This window comes from Protomyctophum bolini, assembly GCF_963924005.1.
Source record: "Protomyctophum bolini genome assembly, contig: SCAFFOLD_142, whole genome shotgun sequence".
Lineage (NCBI taxonomy): Eukaryota > Metazoa > Chordata > Actinopteri > Myctophiformes > Myctophidae > Protomyctophum > Protomyctophum bolini.
In genome coordinates this window covers 40957-67114 of record NW_027666214.1, presented here as the reverse complement: position 1 = coordinate 67114, position 26158 = coordinate 40957, and the positions used below count along the sequence as shown (strand labels likewise).

The window sequence follows — 26158 nt, the reverse complement described above, 5'->3', positions numbered from 1 at the left end:
AAAATGATGAAAAACGGCGTGCTATAGTATGCCGTACGATATAGGCTATAGCCCATGGTCCAAAATGATGAGAAACGAGGCTAACTTTTTTTTTCAAAATTTCAAAAAACATGGGCTATAACCCATCGTTTTTTTCATTTTTGTCAAATCATCAAAAATGATGAAAAACGGCACGCTATAGTATGCCGTACGATATAGGCTATAGCCCATGGTCCAAAATGATGAGAAACGAGGATAACTTTTTTTTCAAAATTTAAAAAAACATGGGCTATAACCCATCGTTTTTTTCATTTTTTCATTTTTGTCAAATCATCAAAAATGATGAAAAACGGCACGCTATAGTATGCCGTACGATATAGGGATAGGCTATAGCCCATGGTCCAAAATGATGAGAAACGAGAATAACTTTTTTTTTTCAAAATTTCAAAAAACATGGGCTATAACCCATCGTTTTTTTCATTTTTTCATTTTTGTCAAATCATCAAAAATGATGAAAAACGGCGCGCTATAGTATGCCGTACGATATGGGCTATAGCCCATGGTCCAAAATGATGAGAAACGAGGCTAACTTTTTTTTTCAAAATTTCAAAAAACATGGGCTATAACCCATCGTTTATTTCCTTTTTTTCATTTTTGTCAAATCATCAAAAATGATGAAAAACGGCGCGCTACAGTATGCCGTACGATATGGGCTATAGCCCATGGTCCAAAATGATGAGAAACGAGGCTAACTTTTTTTTTCAAAATTTAAAAAAACATGGGCTATAACCCATCGTTTTTTTCCTTTTATTCATTTTTGTCAAATCATCAAAAATGATGAAAATCTGCGCGCTATAGTATGTCGTACGATATGGGCTATAGCCCACGGTCCAAAATGATGAGAAACGAGGCTAACTTTTTTTTTCAAAATTTCAAAAAACATGGGCTATAACCCATCGTTTTTTTCCTTTTTTTCCTTTTTGTCAAATCATCAAAAATTATGAAAAACTGCGCGCTATAGTATGTCGTACGATATGGGCTATAGCCCATGGTCCAAAATGATGAGAAACGAGGCTAACTTTTTTTTCAAAATTTCAAAAAACATGGGCTATAACCCATAGTTTTTCTCATTTTTCATTTTTGTCAAATCATCAAAAATGATGAAAAACGGCGCGCTATAGTATGCCGTACGATATGGGCTATAGCCCATGGTCCAAAATGATGAGAAACGAGGCTAACTTTTTTTTTCAAAATTTCAAAAAACATGGGCTATAACCCATCGTTTATTTCCTTTTTTTCCTTTTTGTCAAATCATCAAAAATGATGAAAAACGGCGCGCTATAGTATGCCGTACGATATGGGCTATAGCCCATGGTCCAAAATGATGAGAAACGAGGCTAACTTTTTTTTTCAAAATTTCAAAAAACATGGGCTATAACCCATCGTTTTTTTCCTTTTATTCATTTTTGTCAAATCATCAAAAATGATGAAAAACTGCGCGCTATAGTATGCCGTACGATATGGGCTATAGCCCATGGTCCAAAATGATGAGAAACGAGGCTAACTTTTTTTTTCAAAATTTCAAAAAACATGGGCTATAACCCATCGTTTTTTTCCTTTTATTCATTTTTGTCAAATCATCAAAAATGATGAAAAACGGCGCGCTATAGTATGCCGTACGATATGGGCTATAGCCCATGGTCCAAAATGATGAGAAACGAGGCTAACATTTTTTTTCAAAATTTAAAAAAACATGGGCTATAACCCATCGTTTTTTTCCTTTTATTCATTTTTGTCAAATCATCAAAAATGATGAAAATCTGCGCGCTATAGTATGTCGTACGATATGGGCTATAGCCCACGGTCCAAAATGATGAGAAACGAGGCTAACTTTTTTTTTCAAAATTTCAAAAAACATGGGCTATAACCCATCGTTTTTTTCCTTTTTGTCAAATCATCAAAAATTATGAAAAACTGCGCGCTATAGTATGTCGTACGATATGGGCTATAGCCCATGGTCCAAAATGATGAGAAACGAGCCTAACTTTTTTTTCAAAATTTCAAAAAACATGGGCTATAACCCATAGTTTTTCTCATTTTTCATTTTTGTCAAATCATCAAAAATGATGAAAAACAGCGCGCTATAGTATGCCGTACGATATGGGCTATAGCCCATGGTCCAAAATGATGAGAAACGAGGCTAACTTTTTTTTTCAAAATTTCAAAAAACATGGGCTATAACCCATCGTTTATTTCCTTTTTTTCATTTTTGTCAAATCATCAAAAATGATGAAAAACGGCGCGCTATAGTATGCCGTACGATATGGGCTATAGCCCATGGTCCAAAATGATGAGAAACGAGGCTAACTTTTTTTTTCAAAATTTCAAAAAACATGGGCTATAACCCATCGTTTTTTTCCTTTTATTCATTTTTGTCAAATCATCAAAAATGATGAAAAACTGCGCGCTATAGTATGCCGTACGATATGGGCTATAGCCCATGGTCCAAAATGATGAGAAACGAGGCTAACTTTTTTTTTCAAAATTTCAAAAAACATGGGCTATAACCCATCGTTTTTTTCCTTTTTTTCCTTTTTGTCAAATCATCAAAAATGATGAAAAACTGCGCGCTATAATATGTCGTACGATATGGGCTATAGCCCATGGTCCAAAATGATGAGAAACGAGGCTAACTTTTTTTTTCAAAATTTCAAAAAACATGGGCTATAACCCATCGTTTTTTTCCTTTTTGTCAAATCATCAAAAATGATGAAAAACTGCGCGCTATAATATGTCGTACGATATGGGCTATAGCCCATGGTCTAAAATGATGAGAAACGAGGATAACTTTTTTTTTTCAAAATTTCAAAAAACATGGGCTATAACCCATCGTTTTTTTTTCATTTTTTCATTTTTGTCAAATCATCAAAAATGATGAAAAACGGCGTGCTATAGTATGCCGTACGATATGGGCTATAGCCCATGGTCCAAAATGATGAGAAACGAGGATAACTTTTTTTTCAAAATTTCAAAAAACATGGGCTATAACCCATCGTTTTTTTCATTTTTGTCAAATCATCAAAAATGATGAAAAACGGCACGCTATAGTATGCCGTACGATATAGGCTATAGCCCATGGTCCAAAATGATGAGAAACGAGGATAACTTTTTTTTTTTCAAAATTTCAAAAAACATGGGCTATAACCCATCTTTTTTTTTCATTTTTTCATTTTTGTCAAATCATCAAAAATGATGAAAAACGGCACGCTATAGTATGCCGTACAATATAGGCTATAGCCCATGGTCCAAAATGATGAGAAAAACGTCTAAAAATAGACGTCTAAAACACGTCTAAAATAGACGTGTTTTAGACGTCTATTTTTAGACGTCTACTTGTGTTGCAGAGGAATTGCGGAGTGTTGCGGAAAAATTGCGGAGTGTTGCGGAGGAAAAATTGTGGAGTGTTGCGGAGGATGAGAAACATTAGCAAATTGCGGAGTGTTAAAAAAAAAAAAAAAACGATGGGTTATAGCCCATCGTTTTTTGAATTTTTTTCATTTTTGTCAAATCGTCAAAAATGATGAAAAACGGCGTGCTATAGTATGCCGTACGATATAGGCTATAGCCCATGGTCCAAAATGATGAGAAACGAGGATAACTTTTTTTTTCCAAAATTTCAAAAAACATGGGCTATAACCCATCGTTTTTTTCATTTTTTCATTTTTGTCAAATCATCAAAAATGATGAAAAACGGCACGCTATAGTATGCCGTACGATATGGGCTATAGCCCATGGTCCAAAATGATGAGAAACGAGGCTAACTTTTTTTTTCAAAATTTCAAAAAACATGGGCTATAACCCATCGTTTTTTTCATTTTTGTCAAATCATCAAAAATGATGAAAAACGGCACGCTATAGTATGCCGTACGATATAGGCTATAGCCCATGGTCCAAAATGATGAGAAACGAGGATAACTTTTTTTTCAAAATTTAAAAAAACATGGGCTATAACCCATCGTTTTTTTCATTTTTTCATTTTTGTCAAATCATCAAAAATGATGAAAAACGGCACGCTATAGTATGCCGTACGATATAGGGATAGGCTATAGCCCATGGTCCAAAATGATGAGAAACGAGAATAACTTTTTTTTTTCAAAATTTCAAAAAACATGGGCTATAACCCATCGTTTTTTTCATTTTTTCATTTTTGTCAAATCATCAAAAATGATGAAAAACGGCGCGCTATAGTATGCCGTACGATATGGGCTATAGCCCATGGTCCAAAATGATGAGAAACGAGGCTAACTTTTTTTTTCAAAATTTCAAAAAACATGGGCTATAACCCATCGTTTATTTCCTTTTTTTCATTTTTGTCAAATCATCAAAAATGATGAAAAACGGCGCGCTACAGTATGCCGTACGATATGGGCTATAGCCCATGGTCCAAAATGATGAGAAACGAGGCTAACTTTTTTTTTCAAAATTTAAAAAAACATGGGCTATAACCCATCGTTTTTTTCCTTTTATTCATTTTTGTCAAATCATCAAAAATGATGAAAATCTGCGCGCTATAGTATGTCGTACGATATGGGCTATAGCCCACGGTCCAAAATTATGAGAAACGAGGCTAACTTTTTTTTTCAAAATTTCAAAAAACATGGGCTATAACCCATCGTTTTTTTCCTTTTTTTCCTTTTTGTCAAATCATCAAAAATTATGAAAAACTGCGCGCTATAGTATGTCGTACGATATGGGCTATAGCCCATGGTCCAAAATGATGAGAAACGAGGCTAACTTTTTTTTCAAAATTTCAAAAAACATGGGCTATAACCCATAGTTTTTCTCATTTTTGTCAAATCATCAAAAATGATGAAAAACGGCGCGCTATAGTATGCCGTACGATATGGGCTATAGCCCATGGTCCAAAATGATGAGAAACGAGGCTAACTTTTTTTTTCAAAATTTCAAAAAACATGGGCTATAACCCATCGTTTATTTCCTTTTTTTCATTTTTGTCAAATCATCAAAAATGATGAAAAACGGCGCGCTATAGTATGCCGTACGATATGGGCTATAGCCCATGGTCCAAAATGATGAGAAACGAGGCTAACTTTTTTTTTCAAAATTTCAAAAAACATGGGCTATAACCCATCGTTTTTTTCCTTTTATTCATTTTTGTCAAATCATCAAAAATGATGAAAAACTGCGCGCTATAGTATGCCGTACGATATGGGCTATAGCCCATGGTCCAAAATGATGAGAAACGAGGCTAACTTTTTTTTTCAAAATTTCAAAAAACATGGGCTATAACCCATCGTTTTTTTCCTTTTATTCATTTTTGTCAAATCATCAAAAATGATGAAAAACGGCGCGCTATAGTATGCCGTACGATATGGGCTATAGCCCATGGTCCAAAATGATGAGAAACGAGGCTAACATTTTTTTTCAAAATTTAAAAAAACATGGGCTATAACCCATCGTTTTTTTCCTTTTATTCATTTTTGTCAAATCATCAAAAATGATGAAAATCTGCGCGCTATAGTATGTCGTACGATATGGGCTATAGCCCACGGTCCAAAATGATGAGAAACGAGGCTAACTTTTTTTTTCAAAATTTCAAAAAACATGGGCTATAACCCATCGTTTTTTTCCTTTTTTTCCTTTTTGTCAAATCATCAAAAATTATGAAAAACTGCGCGCTATAGTATGTCGTACGATATGGGCTATAGCCCATGGTCCAAAATGATGAGAAACGAGCCTAACTTTTTTTTCAAAATTTCAAAAAACATGGGCTATAACCCATAGTTTTTCTCATTTTTCATTTTTGTCAAATCATCAAAAATGATGAAAAACAGCGCGCTATAGTATGCCGTACGATATGGGCTATAGCCCATGGTCCAAAATGATGAGAAACGAGGCTAACTTTTTTTTTCAAAATTTCAAAAAACATGGGCTATAACCCATCGTTTATTTCCTTTTTTTCATTTTTGTCAAATCATCAAAAATGATGAAAAACGGCGCGCTATAGTATGCCGTACGATATGGGCTATAGCCCATGGTCCAAAATGATGAGAAACGAGGCTAACTTTTTTTTTCAAAATTTCAAAAAACATGGGCTATAACCCATCGTTTTTTTCCTTTTATTCATTTTTGTCAAATCATCAAAAATGATGAAAAACTGCGCGCTATAGTATGCCGTACGATATGGGCTATAGCCCATGGTCCAAAATGATGAGAAACGAGGCCAACTTTTTTTTTCAAAATTTCAAAAAACATGGGCTATAACCCATCGTTTTTTTCCTTTTTTTCCTTTTTGTCAAATCATCAAAAATGATGAAAAACTGCGCGCTATAATATGTCGTACGATATGGGCTATAGCCCATGGTCCAAAATGATGAGAAACGAGGCTAACTTTTTTTTTCAAAATTTCAAAAAACATGGGCTATAACCCATCGTTTTTTTCCTTTTTGTCAAATCATCAAAAATGATGAAAAACTGCGCGCTATAATATGTCGTACGATATGGGCTATAGCCCATGGTCTAAAATGATGAGAAACGAGGCAAATTTTTTTTTTCAAAATTTAAAAAAACATGGGCTATAACCCAAAGTTTTTCTCATTTTTTCATTTTTGTCAAATCATCAAAAATGATGAAAAACGGCGCGCTATAGTATGCCGTACGATATGGGCTATAGCCCATGGTCCAAAATGAGAGAAACGAGGCTAACTTTTTTTTTCAAAATTTCAAAAAACATGGGCTATAACCCATCGTTTATTTCCTTTTTTTCATTTTTGTCAAATCATCAAAAATGATGAAAAACGGCGCGCTATAGTATGCCGTACGATATGGGCTATAGCCCATGGTCCAAAATGATGAGAAACGAGGCTAACTTTTTTTTTCAAAATTTCAAAAAACATGGGCTATAACCCATAGTTTCTCATTTTTTCATTTTTGTCAAATCATCAAAAATGATGAAAAACGGCGCGCTATAGTATGCCGTACGATATGGGCTATAGCCCATGGTCCAAAATGATGAGAAACGAGGCTAACTTTTTTTTTCAAAATTTCAAAAAACATGGGCTATAACCCATCGTTTTTTTCCTTTTATTCATTTTTGTCAAATCATCAAAAATGATGAAAAACTGCGCGCTATAATATGTCGTACGATATGGGCTATAGCCCATGGTCCAAAATGATGAGAAACGAGGCTAACTTTTTTTTTCAAAATTTCAAAAAACATGGGCTATAACCCATCGTTTATTTCCTTTTTTTCATTTTTGTCAAATCATCAAAAATGATGAAAAACGGCGCGCTATAGTATGCCGTACGATATGGGCTATAGCCCATGGTCCAAAATGATGAGAAACGAGGCTAACTTTGTTTTTCAAAATTTCAAAAAACATGGGCTATAACCCATCGTTTTTGTCATTTCGTGATTTTTTTCAAATCCTCAAAAATGATGAAAAACGGCGCGCTATAGTATGCCGTACGATATGGGCTATAGCCCATGGTCCAAAATGATGAGAAACGAGGATAACTTTTTTTTCCAAAATTTCAAAAAACATGGGCTATAACCCATCGTTTTTGTCATTTCGTCATTTTTTTCAAATCCTCAAAAATGATGGTAACCATATGGGCATACCTAACAATGGATGCCAAAAGAATTTGAACATTTTCAAATTTGATTCCCATTGCTGTGTCGGCCTCCAAACACAGGTGGTTTTGATTACAGAAGCACTCAGTTTTTAATCTCATTCAAGATCACATCCAGACAGTGTATTACTCGTTTTAAACTTAATACATTTTAAATATTTATTTAAGAAAATAAACACATAGTCTAGTATTATTTATTATATGAATTAACTAGTTCTCTAATAAACTAGGCCTATTCATTAGATTGTTAAATAATTACATTATTTGTTCTGCCTGGTTAAAGAAAACAAACATATTTGCAGCTGTACTGTGTAGTATTACTACCGTATTTATTGTAGACATCTGAAACGCGTAAGGCTGTAATTACTCTGAATAACCACTAGAGGGAAGTGTTGGCTTAAAGGTGACAATGTCATTAACAGTTTGAAGAAAGCACAGTTCAACACAAGCTCTGCTAAGAGGATAAAACCCAGAAAAGCATTATTAAAGTCTTTACATTGAGGTCCATTTGCATCAGAACATTTAATGAATTTAGAAACTGGATTTCTAAAGTTTTCAAAGCAGTACAGAGTCATTTCCTGGAGGAAAAGTAGCCTACCACACTACAACAAGCTAATTTAAAGTCTTATTACTTAAAATTCAGTCTGGTCTTCAGACTGGTATTAGTGGTAAAAATGTAATACAGACATTTTATATAATATAGAAATTTAATTACAATATTCAAACATTCATGTTTGGTGGCATGGCTCTGTTCTGGGAGATTGTCAGCATTAATATTAATAAGCCAGGTCATTCTGTAGAGACCTTGGGGTGAAAACCTTCAGCTTTCCACACTTCATTTGAAGACCTGAGGCCTCCTTTTAGCCCATTTAGACCTGGTGTTATACTATTCATGCCGGGATCCACCCGTTAAAAGTAACAATTTTTAGATCACACCACAGTAACAAACCAAGACAAGGTGTTGTTTAGATTTAGTTATCCAACCGTTTATTATTTCAGACAGAAAACTGAAAAGGGAGGTTTCTCTTATTCTCTTAAACATAAAACTTGACGGACAAAAACAAGAAAAAAAACGGAACAAAATAAAGCAGATAGGAACTTACATTAGAGAACGTACTGTGTTCTGTTAAGGTTGAAGATTGGAATGGCCTGGTTGACAGTCCCACCGTTCTGAAGACCCCCCTCTCTCTCTCTCTCGTCTCTCCAGAGAGACAGAAGCTCAAAACCTCTGCCTCTCGCTCACACACTCCAGTATGGTGGCGCTGTTACGTTGACATTGGTGACCTGCCGAAATAAGTGACAATCGTGTATATAGACAATCGCATAACGTCAGTGTCCGAACGTGAAGTTCAATCCAGACGTATTTAAAGACTTCCATGTAAGAGTTGTGTGAAGTCCACAAGACGGTCATGTGACCGGGCGGTGACCGTCGAAAGTGTTGAGTGAGGGAGCGAGTGGCCGAGATTCTGGGGCTGTTGGAGTTGGGCTAGAGAGTCAGACAGAAGGTGGAGTAGAAGATGAAAGGTGGAGGAGGTGGCGGAGGAGTCCCATGGTGGAGGAGGCTCTACATGGCGAACAGGATGAGGAAGGCCACCATCAGACAGAACAGTCCCATGGCCTCCGACAGAGCAAAGCCCAAGATGGCATAGGAAAACAGCTGCTGCTTGAGGGACGGGTTCCTGCATGGGGCGAGAGACATAAGACACACAGAGAGAGAGAGAGAGAGAGAGAGAGAGAGAGAGAGAGAAAGGGAGTGTGGGCGTTTGGTTGGCACAGGGGGTCAAATACCACCATTACAGGCACATTTTCACGATCATAGCAGACCTACAAGCTCGTAGCGCAGCTATTTTTCAATAGCTAAAGTATAACAGCGGTGGCTCAGGGGTAGAGCTTCCGGATGGTAACCGCCAAGGTTGCCAGTTGGAACCCGGGTTCCCCCAGAGTTAGTGTCGAAGTGTCGTTGAGCAAGACTCTGAACCCCTAATCGCTCCTGATGTGCTGGTTTGTGCCTTGCATGGTTTCCGCCGCCACCGGTGTATGAATGTGTGTGAATGGGTGAATGTAATGCACAATCTATGTAAAGGGCCTTGGATATAGGGCACTATATAAATGCACCATTTACCATTTTATAACATAATGCTTCAAACACCAAAAGGGGTTCCCGCCCAGAATGGGTTAAAGGGCATGACTTTAGCTTATATAAAAGTTGCTATACAACACAACAGGTTGAAGTGCTATATCTCTGCTGTCGGGAGGAAACCTCAGAACTACAAAATCTTTTTCAGAAAATGATTTTTTTTTTTTTTTATAAAAACATTATTTATTTATATATTTTTTAAAACAAAGCAATACAGCCTCATCAAAGTTGATGTTGTAACTTATATATATTGTCAATTACTTCCATGAAAGGGGAGGTGGTGGAGTTAGCTGCTTTAGCAGACATTTTTAGGGTCCAGTGGAGTTAAGAGGTTTTGTCCAAAGCACTTTTTACTACTTTTCATTGGTTCAATATTTTTGAAACAACACGCACGCAGACGTAAAGGGTGTTCAATAGCACTGATTTATGCCAAAAAATGAAAAACCTCAAATATGGAGTTATGAGGTTTCCTCCCGACAGCAATGATATGGAAAACAGTAAACTACTGCTGGCTCCTCGCTTTCACGTGTCGGTCAAGTTGGAAACCCCAGTTTCAGAGGCTGTTGGTTTCGTTCAAACTGCAGGGAAATGCATTCAGTTTCTTAAATCAGAGAATTGAAACGTGATCTTTAGTTAACAGTTTGATGAACCAGAGTTTCCCGGACTAAATTATGACGAGGCTAAGTCATTGAATTTTTGTAGGGAATTTTTGCAGGGAATCAAAACTTCAAATTGACATATTGGTTGTTCAGTTTGACCCACCAGTTTTGGAGATATGGCTTATAGAGTAATGTCTTGCAGAGAGTAATGTCTTGCAGAGAAACAGCGAGTTGAGAAAACAGGCTTGAAAGGTTCACTTCTGTGGACTCTAACATTACACCTAGCTACATGTTTAAGCATTTATTTAATATTTACATGTCTTCTGTGGTCTCTAACATTACACCTAGCTACATGTTTAAGCATTTATTTCATATTTACGTGTCTTCTGTGGACTCTAACATTACACCTAGCTACATGGTTAACCCATTTGGGCCTGAAAAAAATAAATCTTCTAAATCCTCCAGTTTTCTGAAATAAATATTTTGACGATTTTTCAAAAATAGCAGACCTACAAGCTCTAAATTATAACATAATGTTTAAAACACTAAAAGGGGTTCCCGCCCCCAAAATGGGTTAAGCCTTTATTTCATATTTACATGTCGATTTCAGCTCTGACACTTATTTCAGACATGCTCTAGTCTAGTATGTGAAGAGTCTGCCTGTGCCATTAACTCATTTAGCATAAAAATAAAAACAGTTACTCCTCTCCTGAACAGTTAGTCTTGCCACTATGACTGTCACTGTATGAAAAAGAGTCACAATTGTTAGTGTCTTTCCCTGCTAAAAACGAGATGCCGGTGTTATGTTTTATTATTTATTTTGTGTGTGTGTGTGGTGTTCGGTGTGTGTGTGTGTGTGTGTGTGTGTTTGTGTGCATGTGGTGTGTGCGTCCGTACCTGGCGTAGCCGATGATGAGACTTCCGAACACCGTTCCGATGCCGGCTCCAGAGCCGGCCACGCCCACTGTGGCGGCGCCGGCGCCGATGAACTTGGCCGCCGTGTCGATGTCCCTGCAGGGGGCGCTGGTCTGCAGGGAACGGCTCAGCACCACAGGAAGCAACGCCTATAGAGATATAACATAGGACTATATTATATCAGTCTTGTGTATTTTCAGGGAGAATAGCCCAGAGCCTTAGATATAGACAGAGTATACTAAGGTCACATTCTCACCTAATACTTCGGTAGACTCGAATACGTATGGGCGGAGAAATGGGATTCTTGCATATTTAATTGGCTACGGTTTGCCTTCACACTCTCCTCATTCGACCACGTCTATCCACGGTAACGGGACATCTTTGCGCTGCGTAAAATATGCCTTCTCCGTCTCCAACTGTGTTCAGCTCCTCACCCGCCACATATGTTTGCTTCATTTCCTGTATTTGCTGCGGATTGCATTCACACCTGCACCGAATCGTAGTCAAGCGCGATTGGAAGCGAAGCAAAACCCCCGTTTTTGCTCGGAGTAAAATGCGGTTCTTTGTTGCGCATTAGGATTCGAAAGAGCCTTCACACCTGCCAAACGAAGCGCACTTTCTGAAAATGCGCAGCAGGATTAGTTTTAATCGCAGCAAAGCTCTCTGGTGAGAATGCGACCTGAAAGTACTGAGACAGAGACAGAGAGAGGTGACTGTTCATGAGTTCATCTGAGGGACCGTCACCTTATATTATAAGAATTAAGCCCAACCCTTATACATATACTTGACATGGCATAGGCCGCCGCCCATCTGTGTCGGAACGGTTCACTTCACTCAGCATGCAATGTTTAACCTGTAGCACTAGCTAGCTATACTCAGGCAAATATTTAAGTTATTAAAAAAGAAGCCTATCCATCATTGCCGTAGGGGATCCTTCCCACGAAAAGATTAAATTAAAATAAATCCCTACCTACTCAGCCCAAAAATGACAGCCAATCGGAGACCAAAGTATTATTTTGCATGGCCTTATGGAAACCAATTTGGCCCCAGTCAGTTAGTTCCCCACACCACACAGTGCTCAAAAAAGTTAATAAATATCTGAAACAGAGAATAAGCTGCTGATTGGTAGTATTACCACCTACCATAGAAGACTTATAGAACAATATCTTGTCATTCCAGATGTTTTGAGGCATAGAGATATTAGGCCTATGCCGCCTACCTGGAAAAACATCCTTAGGTTCTGGTTTATGAATATAAAGTGGGTAAAACATGGTATCAAAATGCATTTCCTGTGATTAAGCGGTCATTTTGTTTGTAGGCATATTACAGTATTAATAGGTCAGGACAAGGCATTGGAGCTTTTAAAAGCCTGCTGATTCACATTACAGCATATTTTTTACATATCTTGGGGTCTTACCTGTAGACAATAATATGTGACAATATGATGTAAATCCAGGGGGGACAGTGCGATGCGATGTTTTTCATTCAATAATTCACACAACCCTAAAAGTTACAACCACAGTTCATTTGGTCTTTATAATGGTTATGATTAGCTCTGGTCCACAGCTTTAGAAGGAGCTACAACCTAGGAGGTTATAATTACATACTAGGCTTGCTAGCTGGCAGGCTATGAATCAGAACAGATCATCAACTGTCTTCACTCCATCGCGACTATTAGAACTATGATCACGCGGGCATAGCTGTTTGTTTTTAACCCATTCTGACCTGAGATCAGATTCATACGAGGTTTCCACTGGACACACACTGGTCTGATTAACCCATTCTGACCTGAGATCAGATTCTAGAAAATGTCAGTCGTTCTTCGATTTTTCAAAAAATAGCAGACCTACAAGCTCGTAGCGCGCCACTCGGTGGCGCGCTATGAGCTTGTAGATCTGCTATTTTTCAATAGCTAAAGCATGACATGATGCTAACACCAAAACGGGTTCCCGGTCAGAATGGGTTAATAATGCCGCACGCCTGCACTTTTGTTGGATAAGCATGATGAAAGATGAAGAAAAAGAAACGTGAAATCACAGCAAGAGCTACTGTAGTGCGACTGTCACCAAACTGTGGATAATATTGGGCAGAACTGAGGAGGAACTCCTACTATACTTTACTGTACCGGACGACACGTCTCCAATCTAACTTGTTGAACAGAATACAGTAATAAACACACCAATAGTAAAAGTATTTACACACTGTAGTTGTACCCATTGAGCATATATACAGGGCTGCATGTGTATTCCAGCCCTATATGCATATTCTAATGCAAACTTCTTAATACTTCCTAAGGATAATATGAGCATCAAACCAATATTTAGATACTTTTCTTTATTTAAATAGCCGATCTACTAGCTCACAACGTGTTGCGGAGGCGACACGTTGTGAGCTTGCAGATCAGCTATTGCCTATTTGTTTAACACATTTTGTACATAATACGTCCTGAAACGTCATAAGGATTGGAACCGAGAGGTGCCTTAGACGTTTTTTTTTTTGGCATTTCGCTTTTCGCTTGCCGTATGCTAACGCTCTGTGAAACTATTAGCTTGTCATTGACTCCCATGTTAGCGCGGCGGAAAGAATGACTCGTATCTCCTCATCCAGGGCGCTCTCCGTGGTGATGAATGGATCGATATGCTGGCGCTGCGTTTCTGCTCCTCATCCGTCTCTCCCGCAAAATATGAACTCTTTTTGGAGCGTATATAAATATATTAAGATGATCGGAGATTGTGATGGCACTTTGTCAGTCAACTTTTTTAAGAAAGTATTTCCGGTTCATGGCTTTCAAAATAGAAGCGATCACTACTCTGGCGATTACTCTGGCGCAAGCAGCGCCTTTATTTTGATGCAGTTCCGGTACTAAATGTGTTAACATACGACACGTCGTACGGCGAAGCATACGTCAGGCTTCCCTCTTGTTTTTAGCCGAGGCGACGTACACGGTCAACACAGAGTCAGACAGTCAGACACATGGCTCCTCGGTGCAAAATAAACAGTGTACACTACCCGACTTTACGATAATAAGGGACAGTATGTCGGGACACGCTGTTGCCATGTTGATAAGCTTCATATTGTGCAGCAGTGCCAGTCCGTGAGAGACGGCATCGCACACGAGCAAGTTGCATCGCACACGAGCAACTTGCTCCAGCACCCGGAAAACAAGCAGTGAGCAGCATGGAATCCTCCCCATAGAGTGGATCCTCCCTCGTTTGACTAAGGACGCGCTGTGATTAGCCACAATGGCCAGTGCACTTGTGCATGACGTGCTGTGAGTAGTAGCTACTTTGAGTGGCAGTCAGTGGGAAATGCTCTCACCACAGAATTTACTAGTATTCTGGACATGATAATCATTCTGTGCGGCCCCAGCTGTTGGTACGCAGAAGCGCTTCCCGGGGCTTGATTGACAGCGCATTATGAATTTTGACGGCGCATGCGCACAGGCGCACCACTTATGTGCAGCCCTGCATATATGAGCCTATGAGGCATATGCTTTTCCCAACGAAAATCTGTCTTGAAAATCCTGGTCTCTAAAACTACCTCCCCCTGGCCAGCCGGGGCGCCTGATGGAGGGGAAAGGAACTGGTCGGAATAACGTGTCCCTTCCACGCGCTACGTCCGGCCGGGGAAATTCCCCTCTGTCAGGTGAAAAGAAGCAGCTTGGACTCCTCATGCATAGAAGGAGGCATGAGTCAGTCCGCTGCCCCCCCAGGTTGGCAGAGGAAGTGTAGCGCCCAGGATTACATTAGATAATTGGCACTGGGTGAAAAGAAAATTGGGTTACAAAATCGTGGGATAATTTTTTTTTTAAGAAAATCTGTCTTGAATGCTGCCACCACCCACGGCAAAACCCACGTACAGTAGGCTTGTAGGCTATATGATATGAAAAAGATCAGCCAGGAATGGATGTGTACTTAAGTCGGAGAACTACCAACAAAACAGCAGAGCTCACAGCTGCATGTCTTCAAAATAATATTAGCGAATACTCGATTTGTGTCGACTACCGTTTTGCTAGTCGACTACCCGAATACATTTTTTTTTGGTTAATGCCCTAGTGTGCACCGATTTTGGGGTGGTCATTTTTGGGCATCCCATGTGCCATTTCACATCAGAAATAACCAACTAGCAGGCCTATGTTCCACAATAACTTGACCCGTATTCTTGGTTAGTAAAATAAGCAATACATTCTCATTACCATGTAAACGTAAAAAAATCACACCCGTGTGAAGTGAGGGCGCTGTTGTCATCGTACGTCATCCATTCATTGTCAATGAAAAAATAAAACTATTTGCGTAGGTCTATATGATGTAAAATATCCACCCATTGTCAATGGGAATTTAATGCTTGTGTCAAATCTACACTATAGCTGAATATCAAAATAATATAATATTTATTCGGGGAAAAAGGGCAAAAGAACAAGTCACATAGACTTGTTCTACCCCGGGTAGGGGTAGACAGACAGACTAGGGATGTCAGGGGTTAACCGACTAACCGGTTAGCCGACCGTTAAGAAACATCCGGATATTATTATCAGCTTTAACGGTTAATTTGCATAATAATAAATGCGTGTTCTGATCTTAAATCCCGTTATTTTAGATCGTTTTTAGTAATAGTACAACATAAACATTACAGAGACTGTAGTTGTCACTGTACAATACTTTAAAACAGTTGTCATGTTGCACACATGCCTAAAATTGCTCTTATTTGCGCCGCCCAGCTTGTCACACTCCAGGCTGCATGAACAGCGCTCTGGCTCTGTTTTCTGCCCCCTCAATGTCCCCGTTCTCTGTTGTATTTCAATGGCTAGTTGGCGACAAGCCTACAACGGTAGCGTTGCGGTAGTCAAAATGTAAGCGAGTGACAGGCTGACAGCGAGACGAGATTAACACATGTCGACCGTATCAATGCAGAGACCTACATTATTAAATCCATTATTGGCCATTTGGCCTGGAGGGAGAACGTTTACAGCCGCTGTCGCTTCCTCCTCAACCTCCTCCTCCTATCCGTCTCCTCGAGTCCCCACACTGGCACGGCTTAGTTACGGCTATCAAGTTAGCCATGTGCTATCGATGTTTGAGGGTTTTCTCGTCAGCGAAAAGTCAACAAACAGAACACGGTGACATGCATGCTGATCTTCCTTAATAATAAAAAAAGGCTTAGCCCATGCGTCCAGTGGCTTTATAGGTATAGGTTGCTCAGATCTGGACTGGATTTATTTATGTTTTGGACTAGAACCGGCGGACCTCTGTACTGTAGACTCGCAGATGCGATGCGTTGTTTATTGATGATTAAGCCTACAACAATTTATTTATATTGTTAAATGTTGCTTTTTAGTTTGTCTTTTAAAAAGGAGCATAAATAAATGTATACCATTCGTCTACCAACTTTAATTATGTAGCCTATACATGCATATTACATTTGGGGTAGCCTATTAAAAAAAAAAAAAAAAATCAACCACTATCCGTTAATGACCCGGTTAATCCTATCGGCTAACCGGCTGGGAAACTATCCGTTACTGACATCCCTAAGACAGACACTAACATGTCTGTCTCTCCACACAGACAGACAGACAGACAGACAGACAGACAAGACACTAACCTGCGACTCCACTGTGGTTTCAGGTCTGTTGAAGACGGACACGGAGACTGGCCGGGCGAGGACTCTGGACCCCGCACGGAGCTACACACACACACACACACACACACGCACAGACACAGACACACACACACACACCCACACCCAGAGTATGAACACATGCACAGTGGGGCACACAGATGTATGCAAAGATACACACAACTCCCAAGTATGTTTAAAAAATAAAAATTGCTAAATGTTTATCCCTAATGTTATTTTCTTTAAATATATTTTTGTGGTCTTTTCGGCCTGTACAGTAAGGTGACAGGAGACGGGGAGTGATAGAGTACAGTAAGCTGACAGGAGACACAGGGAGTGATAGAGTACAGTAAGCTGACAGGAGACACAGGGAGTGATAGAGTACAGTAAGCTGACAGGAGACGGGGAGTGACGCGCAGCGAAGGCCGTCGGGATCGGGAGTCGAACCTGCAACGCGCCGGATTAGCAGCCGTTCTTGCTCAAATGTATACCCCGTTTCAAAAGAAATCACTGAGTCGGTCTACACTACAACAACCAAAACGGTCACCGGCCCTGAATTGTGTCATCGGTTCAGGACATATGTGGATTCGGACTTCCACACAGTGGCGCAAAAGTTGCGGTTTCATATTTATCCACTCTGGGACCCGGTTTAAAAAAAATGAACAGATTCATTCAACGTTTTGGTCGGCAGTGTGTGGATGAAAGGGCAAAACGATAAAAAGGTTATGCGGTTTGACTGTGGATCGTCTCTGTGTGAACACCCTCTTAGAAATGAGATTGCGTAGGTGTCTGAATTGGTGTGGTGTTTATTTTACTTTATTAATTGTGCTTATTTAATAATAATAATAATAATATTACCACTGACATTAGACAGCATCCCCTGAAAAGGTTTACAGTTTACTGAAAACCCCATGTTTCTATGTCAGTGGTTCTCAAACTATGGACCCCCAGAATTATCTGTATTTTGCCACGGAACCCCATGTGAAAATATGTTGTTCCAGGGACCCCCCCCCCCCCCCCCCCCAGAAGCAAATATTTTAGTTAAAAACGTTCACTCTGAAAGAATATACATTCAAAGATTTGTGCAACATTTTCGCGATTTTTCAAAAATAGCAGACCTACATGCTCGGATCTGCTATTCTTCTATACCTAAAGAATAACAATGCTTAAACGACAGCAGGAGAGGTGATGAACCTCATTTACTGTATAATGACATTTCTAAACAGTCACAGCTCTACGTACCACAGCAGGAGAGGTGATGAACTTGGCGCAGGCGTACATGGCTGGAACCTGAAAGAGAGAAAAAAAAGACAGAACACATGATGATTTTAACGTTTCAGATTATTTTATCCAGTGTGTGTGTGTGTGTGTGTGTGTGTGTGTGTATGTTTGTGCGTGTGTATGTGTGCGTGCGTGTGCATGTTCTGCAACACACTTGTTGCCCTGTAAGCCTCCTATTGTGATAATTTCTCTCTTAAGCAGCCAAACATCAATTCAACCAGGCAGAGATTTGCCGTCAACCTCAAAGAAACAACTAGTTAATTTAATTAACCACAGCCAGTAATGACCACTAGATCAATCTAGTGAGAAGAACCATTTTCTAAAGCCTTAAAGATGTTGTGATGACGGGGATAGTAGTCAACATACGGTAGCCTGAATGAAAATTATGAAATGAGTCCTTAGTTACAGTAAGTGATAAACATTACATTTTCACGTAAAAGAAAAACACCTGCCGAATCCGAAACCATCCTGCTACCCTAATAGACAGGGGTACATGAGCACCTGGCCGTTCATTCGTGCTCTATCTCCGACCAAGCCACACTTCCACCACACATCTCTCTATGCAAAATAAAACCTGCACACTCCCACAAAAGACATAGACTACATTGCATTCGCCAAAAATGTCTTCTTTACTGTTTAAATATTACTTTTCTGAAACACGCTATTCTTGCTCAACCTCAACAGCCTACGTCAGAATCGTCATGTTGGCGTCTACTACGCCAACTACGTTCACTTAATGGGGCCAGTCCTTCACAGTGACACACGCGTTAGATGAACCACGCGACCGGGATGGTTTCTACCCCTCAATGTCGTGCCTACTCTACACTGCCATCCCAAGTCCCCTCCCCCTTTCACTGCTCCTGTGTGTGACCTGTGAACTACTCTCTGACTGCACTGTGGCTTGATTTATATGTGCGAGGTTGAAATGTAATGCACATAAATTAATTATAGGTCCAGCAAGCAAATCATGATTGTCTGTTTGTGCTCAATAGGTCACCATCACATTCCGATTTTAGGTGTTGTGTTTTCTATGACATTTATTTGGGCCAGTAGTTTCATATCTATCCTTTTTCCGACCAACACAGAACATGCTAACGGTGTTAGCGCGTTAGCATCCATCTTGCTTTTGATTTATATGTGCGAGGTGGAAATGTAATGCACATAAATTAATTATAGGTCCAGCAAGCAAATCATGATTGTCTGTTTGTGCTCAATAGGTCACCATCACATTCCGATTTTAGGTGTTGTGTTTTGTATGACACTTTGGCCAGTAGTTTCATATCTATCCTTTTTCCTTTGACCAACACAGACCATGCTAACGGCGTTAGCGCGTTAGCATCACACAGCTTACAGCGTCAGTGTTGCATGAATACTTTCAACCATGACAATGCCGACTACTTTTGCTACACACACTTCCCAAGGATTATGGAGATGTCTTTATTTTTTTTTTAAGGTTGAGAAATGAAATAATTATGGTCGTTTCTAATCTCAGCATTTCACAAGAGAAAGACGTGGATGCCTTTCGCTGCGCTGTTGGCGTTGCCATGTCTCATAGAAACAAGTAAATAGGTCTTTAAAAATAATCCCAAAACAAGCGCATATAACAGGGGTCTGTAACCTATTTTAAATGAAGTGCCATGTTTTTATTTTCTAGATAGTGAGTCAGCCACAAGCTCACATCACAACAATAATCCATGTAATAATCACAATAACAATACTAATAATAATAATCATAATAATCCTGCTACCCTAATAGACAGGGGTACATAAGCACATGGCCGTTTATCCAACAGCTTTCTCCGACCCAACCACACTTTCACCACACATCTCTATATGCAAAATAAATTCGGCACACTCCCAGAATACATATAGGCTACATTTCATTGAAAGAAATGTCTTAATTACTGAATAAATATTACTTTTGTCAACCACGCCATTGTTGCTCAACATCACCAGCCTACGTCAGAATCGTCATGTTGGCGTCTACTACGCCAACTACGTTCACTTATTGGGGCCAGTCCTTCACAGTGACACACGCGTTAGATGAACCACGCGACCGGGATGGTTTCTACCCCTCAATGTCGTGCATTTGCTGCGCCCTTCTAATGCTGCGCCACGCCTACTCTATACTGCTCCATGCGACTCGAACAGCGTCAGCAGCAGCAGCTCCGAGCCTCCGTCAGAAAGGCTGCCCACAGCACTGCACAGCCCCACACCCAAATGAATCGAATGAATGAATAAGGCGCTTATATCGCTATTGCTCAGTGGATGGGACATTTACATTAAAAGCAATCGGATGGACGCGTGGATAACGGCATGGTTGTGTGCAATCGGAGGGAAAGCTTCCATAATCCATATAGCTTCCATGCTAGCTGCTTCAGACACAGGGGAGGGGAGGGAGAAATAGTGCGAAATAGCGCTTATGCAACAATTACCCTAAAACACAAACACCTCAACTCGATGTCATTGTGAATAAGAATTTCGAGCGAAATAATAATTTTTGGAAGGACACTTTCACCCAGTATGAAGCTAAATGTGGAAGCCGTGTGTGTCACACCAAAACGGCTGACCTATAGAATCCTGTAACCAGCCTCTCGCACTGCCTGCGAGTTGGCTCCGTCTAAGGCTCCGTCTTATGAGCAAATTTAGAACTTCCGGTCTGACAGCTAGCAGATTTAAGACATCCGGTTGCTTTCAGAATAAAATAAGATTATTTAATTCGTTAATTAAATAATTTTTACATTACATTATTAGTATTATTATTACATTACAGTTATTGTAAAGACACACATTATGTTTCTGTGTAAAAATAAGTAATTAAATAACATAAAAAAGTTATCTAAATGGATAAATGCTATTCACTGGAGTGCATGGACTTTATAAAGTGGACACTGGACAAAAGACGGCTCCGCCAGGCAACTATCTGGACATACCCACGCGTTTGGGAAGATGTCCTCTACCACCCCACAGTCTCCGCTAAGCGGGAGAGGTGTAAAATTCACAGCAGCAGAGCTTCTACTGGGGTCAATGCAAAAAAATGTACCGTTTCCGGACCCAGAATGGACACTGGACAAAGAGGCCTCCGCGAGGCAACTATCTGGACATACCCACGCGTCCGGGGAGATGTCCTCTACCACCCCACAGTCTCCGCTAAGCGGGAGAGGTGTAAAATTCAGAGCAGCAGACCTTCTATTGGGGTCAACACTCAAAAAAGTGCCGTTTCCAGACCCAGAATGGACACTGGACAAAGAGGCCTCCGCGAGGCAACTATCTGGACATACCCACGCGTCCGGGGAGATGTCCTCTACCACCCCACAGTCTCCGCTAAGCGAGAGAGGTGTAAAATTCAGAGCAGCAGAGCTTCTACTGGGGTCAATGCAAAATAAATTACCGTTTCCGGACCCAGACTGGACACTGGACAAAAGACGGCTCCGCGAGGCAACTATCTGGACATACCCACGCGTCCGGGGAGATGTCCTCTACCACCCCACAGTCTCCGCTAAGCGGGAGAGGTGTAAAATTCAGAGCAGCAGACCTTCTATTGGGGCCAAACTCAAAAAAGTGCCGTTTCCAGACCCAGAATGGACACTGGACAAAGAGGCCTCCGCGAGGCAACTATCTGGACATACCCACGCGTCCGGGGAGATGTCCTCTACCACCCCACAGTCTCCGCTAAGCGAGTAAATGGGTGCTTATATTTCTATGTGAAATGTGGTGATGCTGGCATCACAATAGATGCCAGCATCACGCTGCCTCCGTCTAATAAGCACATTTACAACTTCCTGTTTGGAAACCGAAACAGATGCTTCTGACATTTACCTGTGCGTGCTTAATCGTTGTACTTCTGAACACATTTCCCAAATCTCAGTGATTTATCCACACATCGCTCTGTGTGTGTGTGTGTGTGTGTGTGTGTGTGTGTGTGTGTGTCGCGTCGCCCTCCAGCTGCAATTGCGAGTGTGCGCTGTGTGCAGGGCACACTACTGAGTTTAAAACCACAGCTGAAACATGAAGTGGAGTCTGTCAATTCCCGCAATTTCCTTCTTCCCATATTGCGCTGCAACGACACTAGGATTGAGCCCCCCGAAGGGGGGCGAAATTCTAGTTCATTTAATCCAGGTCCTTCCTCTACAGAAGGTTTGCTACCAACTGAGCTTCTAGCATTAGTGAAGAGGACATAACTGGTGGATTTATTTATTTGGGAGGTACAACGACCACTGAGGGCAGACCCAGCAGTCCACTGACTCCTCTGGGTCAACTTCTACATGCCGGATGAAGGTCTGACCGACCCGAACGCTGCTACTTAAATAAAATGCGGTTTAAGTGAAGACCGTGTGAGGGATTCCAGTCTTTTCCTACTCTTCCAGTTCATTTATACGACGCTCCTGTCCCCCGTAGGTGTGCATAAGGACTCGTTTCTCCTCGACTCCTCCGGGTAAAAAAAATATTCGAGTTCCAGAAAACATCTGATGAAGCACCGGATGAAAACATATCCACAACATACTGCCTGCAATGAACGTAGTCTGCAGACCTTGTGCACAACACATCCAAGATGACGGCTAAACTACAACAGCTGAAGGGTGTGCGAGCATGTGTGTGCGCGGCGCGCGCATGGCCCACTCCACCTCAGACATACATAGGTCAAATTTGAAAATACTTTTACTTCTACTCCACTACATCTCAGAGGCAAATATTGTACTTTTACAATTATTTAAAAACTTTAGTTACTTTGTATGTTTTGATCATCATTATGAACATACATGTCTTGAACCACTTCAGCCCTATATACACATTTCGGAGATTTGAAAATAGACGATCTACAGTACAAGCTTGCAAATAATGTGTCCGGATGCTACGCATTGTGATCTTGTAGATCTGTCCTACAGTGTCCTACCTAGCAGCTAGGACCTAGCTAGTCAGTTAAAACAGTGTCCTACCTAGCAGCTAGGACCTAGCTAGTCAGTTAAAACAGTGTCCTACCTAGCAGCTAGGACCTAGCTAGTCAGTTAAAACAGTGTCCTACCTATAGCAGCTAGGACCTAGCTAGTCAGTTAAAACAGTGTCCTACCTAGCAGCTAGGACCTAGCTAGTCAGTTAAAACAGTGTCCTACCTAGCAGCTAGGACCTAGCTAGTCAGTTAAAGCAGTGTCCTACCTAGTAGTAAACAAACAAAGGCATCAAAGACATTCCATGAATTTAATTTTTTTTTTTTTTAAATAGCTGATCGTGAGCTTGTAGATCTGCCATTTTCACTATCTTAGGTCGCCGTGCAAATGTCTATAATCTCACTTTTGGGTCTGGACTTGAGAACTTTGGTTCAACCACACCGAGTCAAAGCAGTGTCCTATAGCAGCTTAGTAGCAACCCTGCACTCAGGGAGAGGAACAAGACGTACTTTCCCTGGCCAGCCACACGTTTCATAACACACACCCACGCATGCACAGTTCCCTTTACGTCTGTCTGTGCGGGTCGAAGTGCACGCCAGAGGTTATTACAGTATGGGGGCTCAAGAAAACAAGAAAAACAATAACTTAATTAAAGAGCCACTCAGAAATTTGCCTTAACACTGACAATGAGTTATTAAATGTAACCAAATTAATTTGCCAAAACCACATGATGCTGATGGCACCACAATAGGCATATATGTATAGTTTATATGTATAGTTTCATTATATAGATATTCCACGGTTACGTTCACATTTCATGATAAATGCTCTTTATGTGTGTGATGTATTGCCATGCTTTTTTGTTCTTGCTTAATGTAAATCGCTCTTGATTAAGAGTGTCTGCTAAATTGTAAATATTTGTTCATTAATTAATATGCACGTTTCCGTAAATAAAAACGTCACTGAATGAATAATAATAATAACAATAACAGTATAATAATAATGTCAACAGTACGTGTTGTCCATCCAGGTCAATGCATTAAATAACCCCAGGGAGTTTAATCCAATTAACTATCGACCGTCTGGAACCAGGAATAGATAAGCTCTGTCTGTACTCTGTACTGTTACACGTTTATTGACACCAATACAGACATTACATTAATAAAATAATGAATCATTAATATCAATAATAATATCAATTATTGATATTATATATAATTACTCCTCAAAGAAGCCATTAGAAGCCCTGGAGGACACGGACACACTTTAGCATGTTAGAAGTAAAGTAGCCCACAGCTAAACGTTCTGTTTTCAAGTCCCAATAATAAACATCAAAGAACTGCTTGGTAAAGGTTGTTATTGTAATGTCACCAACCTGCTACCGTAGCGTGTGGGACACCGTGCTGTCTCAACAACAGAGTCCACAATGAGCCTGCAGAGTGCAGACTGCTGGGATAATAATAATATAGTCTCCACAGACAGTTGTTTTGCTGCAGCTGGCTGGTTAGCTTAGCAACATTAGCCTAGCCTCCCCGTAGCTTCCCTATGGTGAAGCTTAGCATCTTTGCCTAGCTTCCCGTAGCTTCCCTATATGGAGCTTAGCATCTTAGCCTAGCCTCTCGTAGTTTCCCTATAGGGCGCTTAGCATCTTAGCCTAGAGCTTCCCTCTATCTATGGGAAAGCGTAGCAACCTTAGCTTAACCTCCGTAGCTAGCTAACCCCCCCCCCCTCCCTCCAGTCACGTAGAGTCCTGCAGAAAAAAGCAACTTGAAGGTCAACAATAACGGTCCAGAGTCCTCCAGCCCTCCGGGACCAGGGCAGAGCAGTACCCCGATGTTGATGCACCTCTGGCGGCCTTCCCACCCGGTGAGTTGGGTTGGGGTGGGTGTGTGTCTGGCAGATAGGCTGCAGAGCTGCAGAGCGGACACCCACAGTGCAGACACCCTGCGTCGGGTGCTGCAGACAAGGCCCCGAGCAGACATTTCAGGGCTGGCTGTCATTCTTCCCTGCAGGCTGCATGGGACTCGAACCGGACCCACCGGCGGCCCACCACAACCAAACCACACATGCATATAGCCCATACATTTGGGCTAACATGCATATAAGCATGTCTGTGAACCTCTCTCTCTCTCTTTCTACGGACTGTGTCAAGGTCTCTACAGAGTCAGACCTCCATGTTATAATAACACTGCGTGTCATCATGTCATAGAATGACATCCATGATAATAAAAAAACTATTTTTAATAATGTCATTGAATAAAACATCCATGTTTCATTGAATGGCCGACACCAGTTCAGATCTTAATTCATCCATTCATTCATTGTTATTATTAATACATTATTAAGCCACAAATAATATTAACAGCATGACAGCTTCATACATGAGACACATTGCCAAATGAAAGCCAAGCACTCAGAGTTATTTAATGATAACTACCTGGTTTATGGACAGTACAGTGACAGCACAGCAGCAGATCGGTTCGGTGGATAAAGTGACGATGAGACCGGATCGTCACCTTGTGTTCAACAACCTCACCTAGACGCGTCCTCAACGCCCATTGGACGCGGCGCGCCCGCCCCCAGCGCTCATTGGACGCAGCACGGCCTGCCCGTGGCGCCCATTGGCCCGCGAGTGACCTCTCTGAAGCACATCCAGTGTCCTTCCGTTCCTATTGGTCCAGCTCGACTGGTTTTTCAGGAAGTCCCGCCTACTAATTTACAATGAAGTTGTACACAGCGTCATTTACAACTCATGTAAAAGTTTGACTTTCACTTCTAATTTGTAGATAATAACCTATAGAAATTTTTTTGTTTGAGTGGCAAGTCTACAAATTAAAAAAACAATATATATTTTTGCCCAATTTCCTTAATTGTCGTACACTTCTTTCTTGTTTTTGCTATATCAAGTTAATACTGTGTGAGGAATCAACTGGATTTCAAATATTAATTTGAGTTTTGAATATTCAAATTAAAGATGGCTACCAATGTACATTGATTATACTTCAAATTACACCTAACTTCTATCCTGTTGAATGGTGATGTTAGTGTCTATTCCTGTCATCATGAGTATACAATTAAAATAAATATAATAGGAA

General features: G+C 40.5%; 1 protein-coding gene across 3 annotated transcripts; it reads right to left on the bottom strand.

Moving 5' to 3' along the window:
- Positions 1-8593: 8593 nt before the first annotated feature.
- Positions 8594-25589, bottom strand: LOC308312035 (ATP synthase F(0) complex subunit C3, mitochondrial-like). Of its 3 annotated transcripts, none has more exons than XM_080794441.1 (5): positions 25501-25589; positions 18139-18186; positions 16882-16962; positions 11266-11432; positions 8594-9311 (listed from the first exon to the last, which is right to left on the bottom strand). In XM_080794441.1, the coding sequence occupies exons 2-5, from the start codon at positions 18175-18177 to the stop codon at positions 9197-9199; spliced, it is 402 nt and encodes a 133-aa protein (XP_080650567.1). In that variant the 5' UTR covers positions 18178-18186; positions 25501-25589; the 3' UTR covers positions 8594-9196. The 3 variants fall into 3 exon arrangements, with proteins under 3 accessions (XP_080650567.1, XP_080650569.1, XP_080650568.1); XM_080794443.1 differs by lacking the exon at positions 25501-25589 and adding an exon at positions 24439-24458; XM_080794442.1 differs by lacking the exon at positions 25501-25589 and adding an exon at positions 23467-23488.
- Positions 25590-26158: the final 569 nt, after the last annotated feature.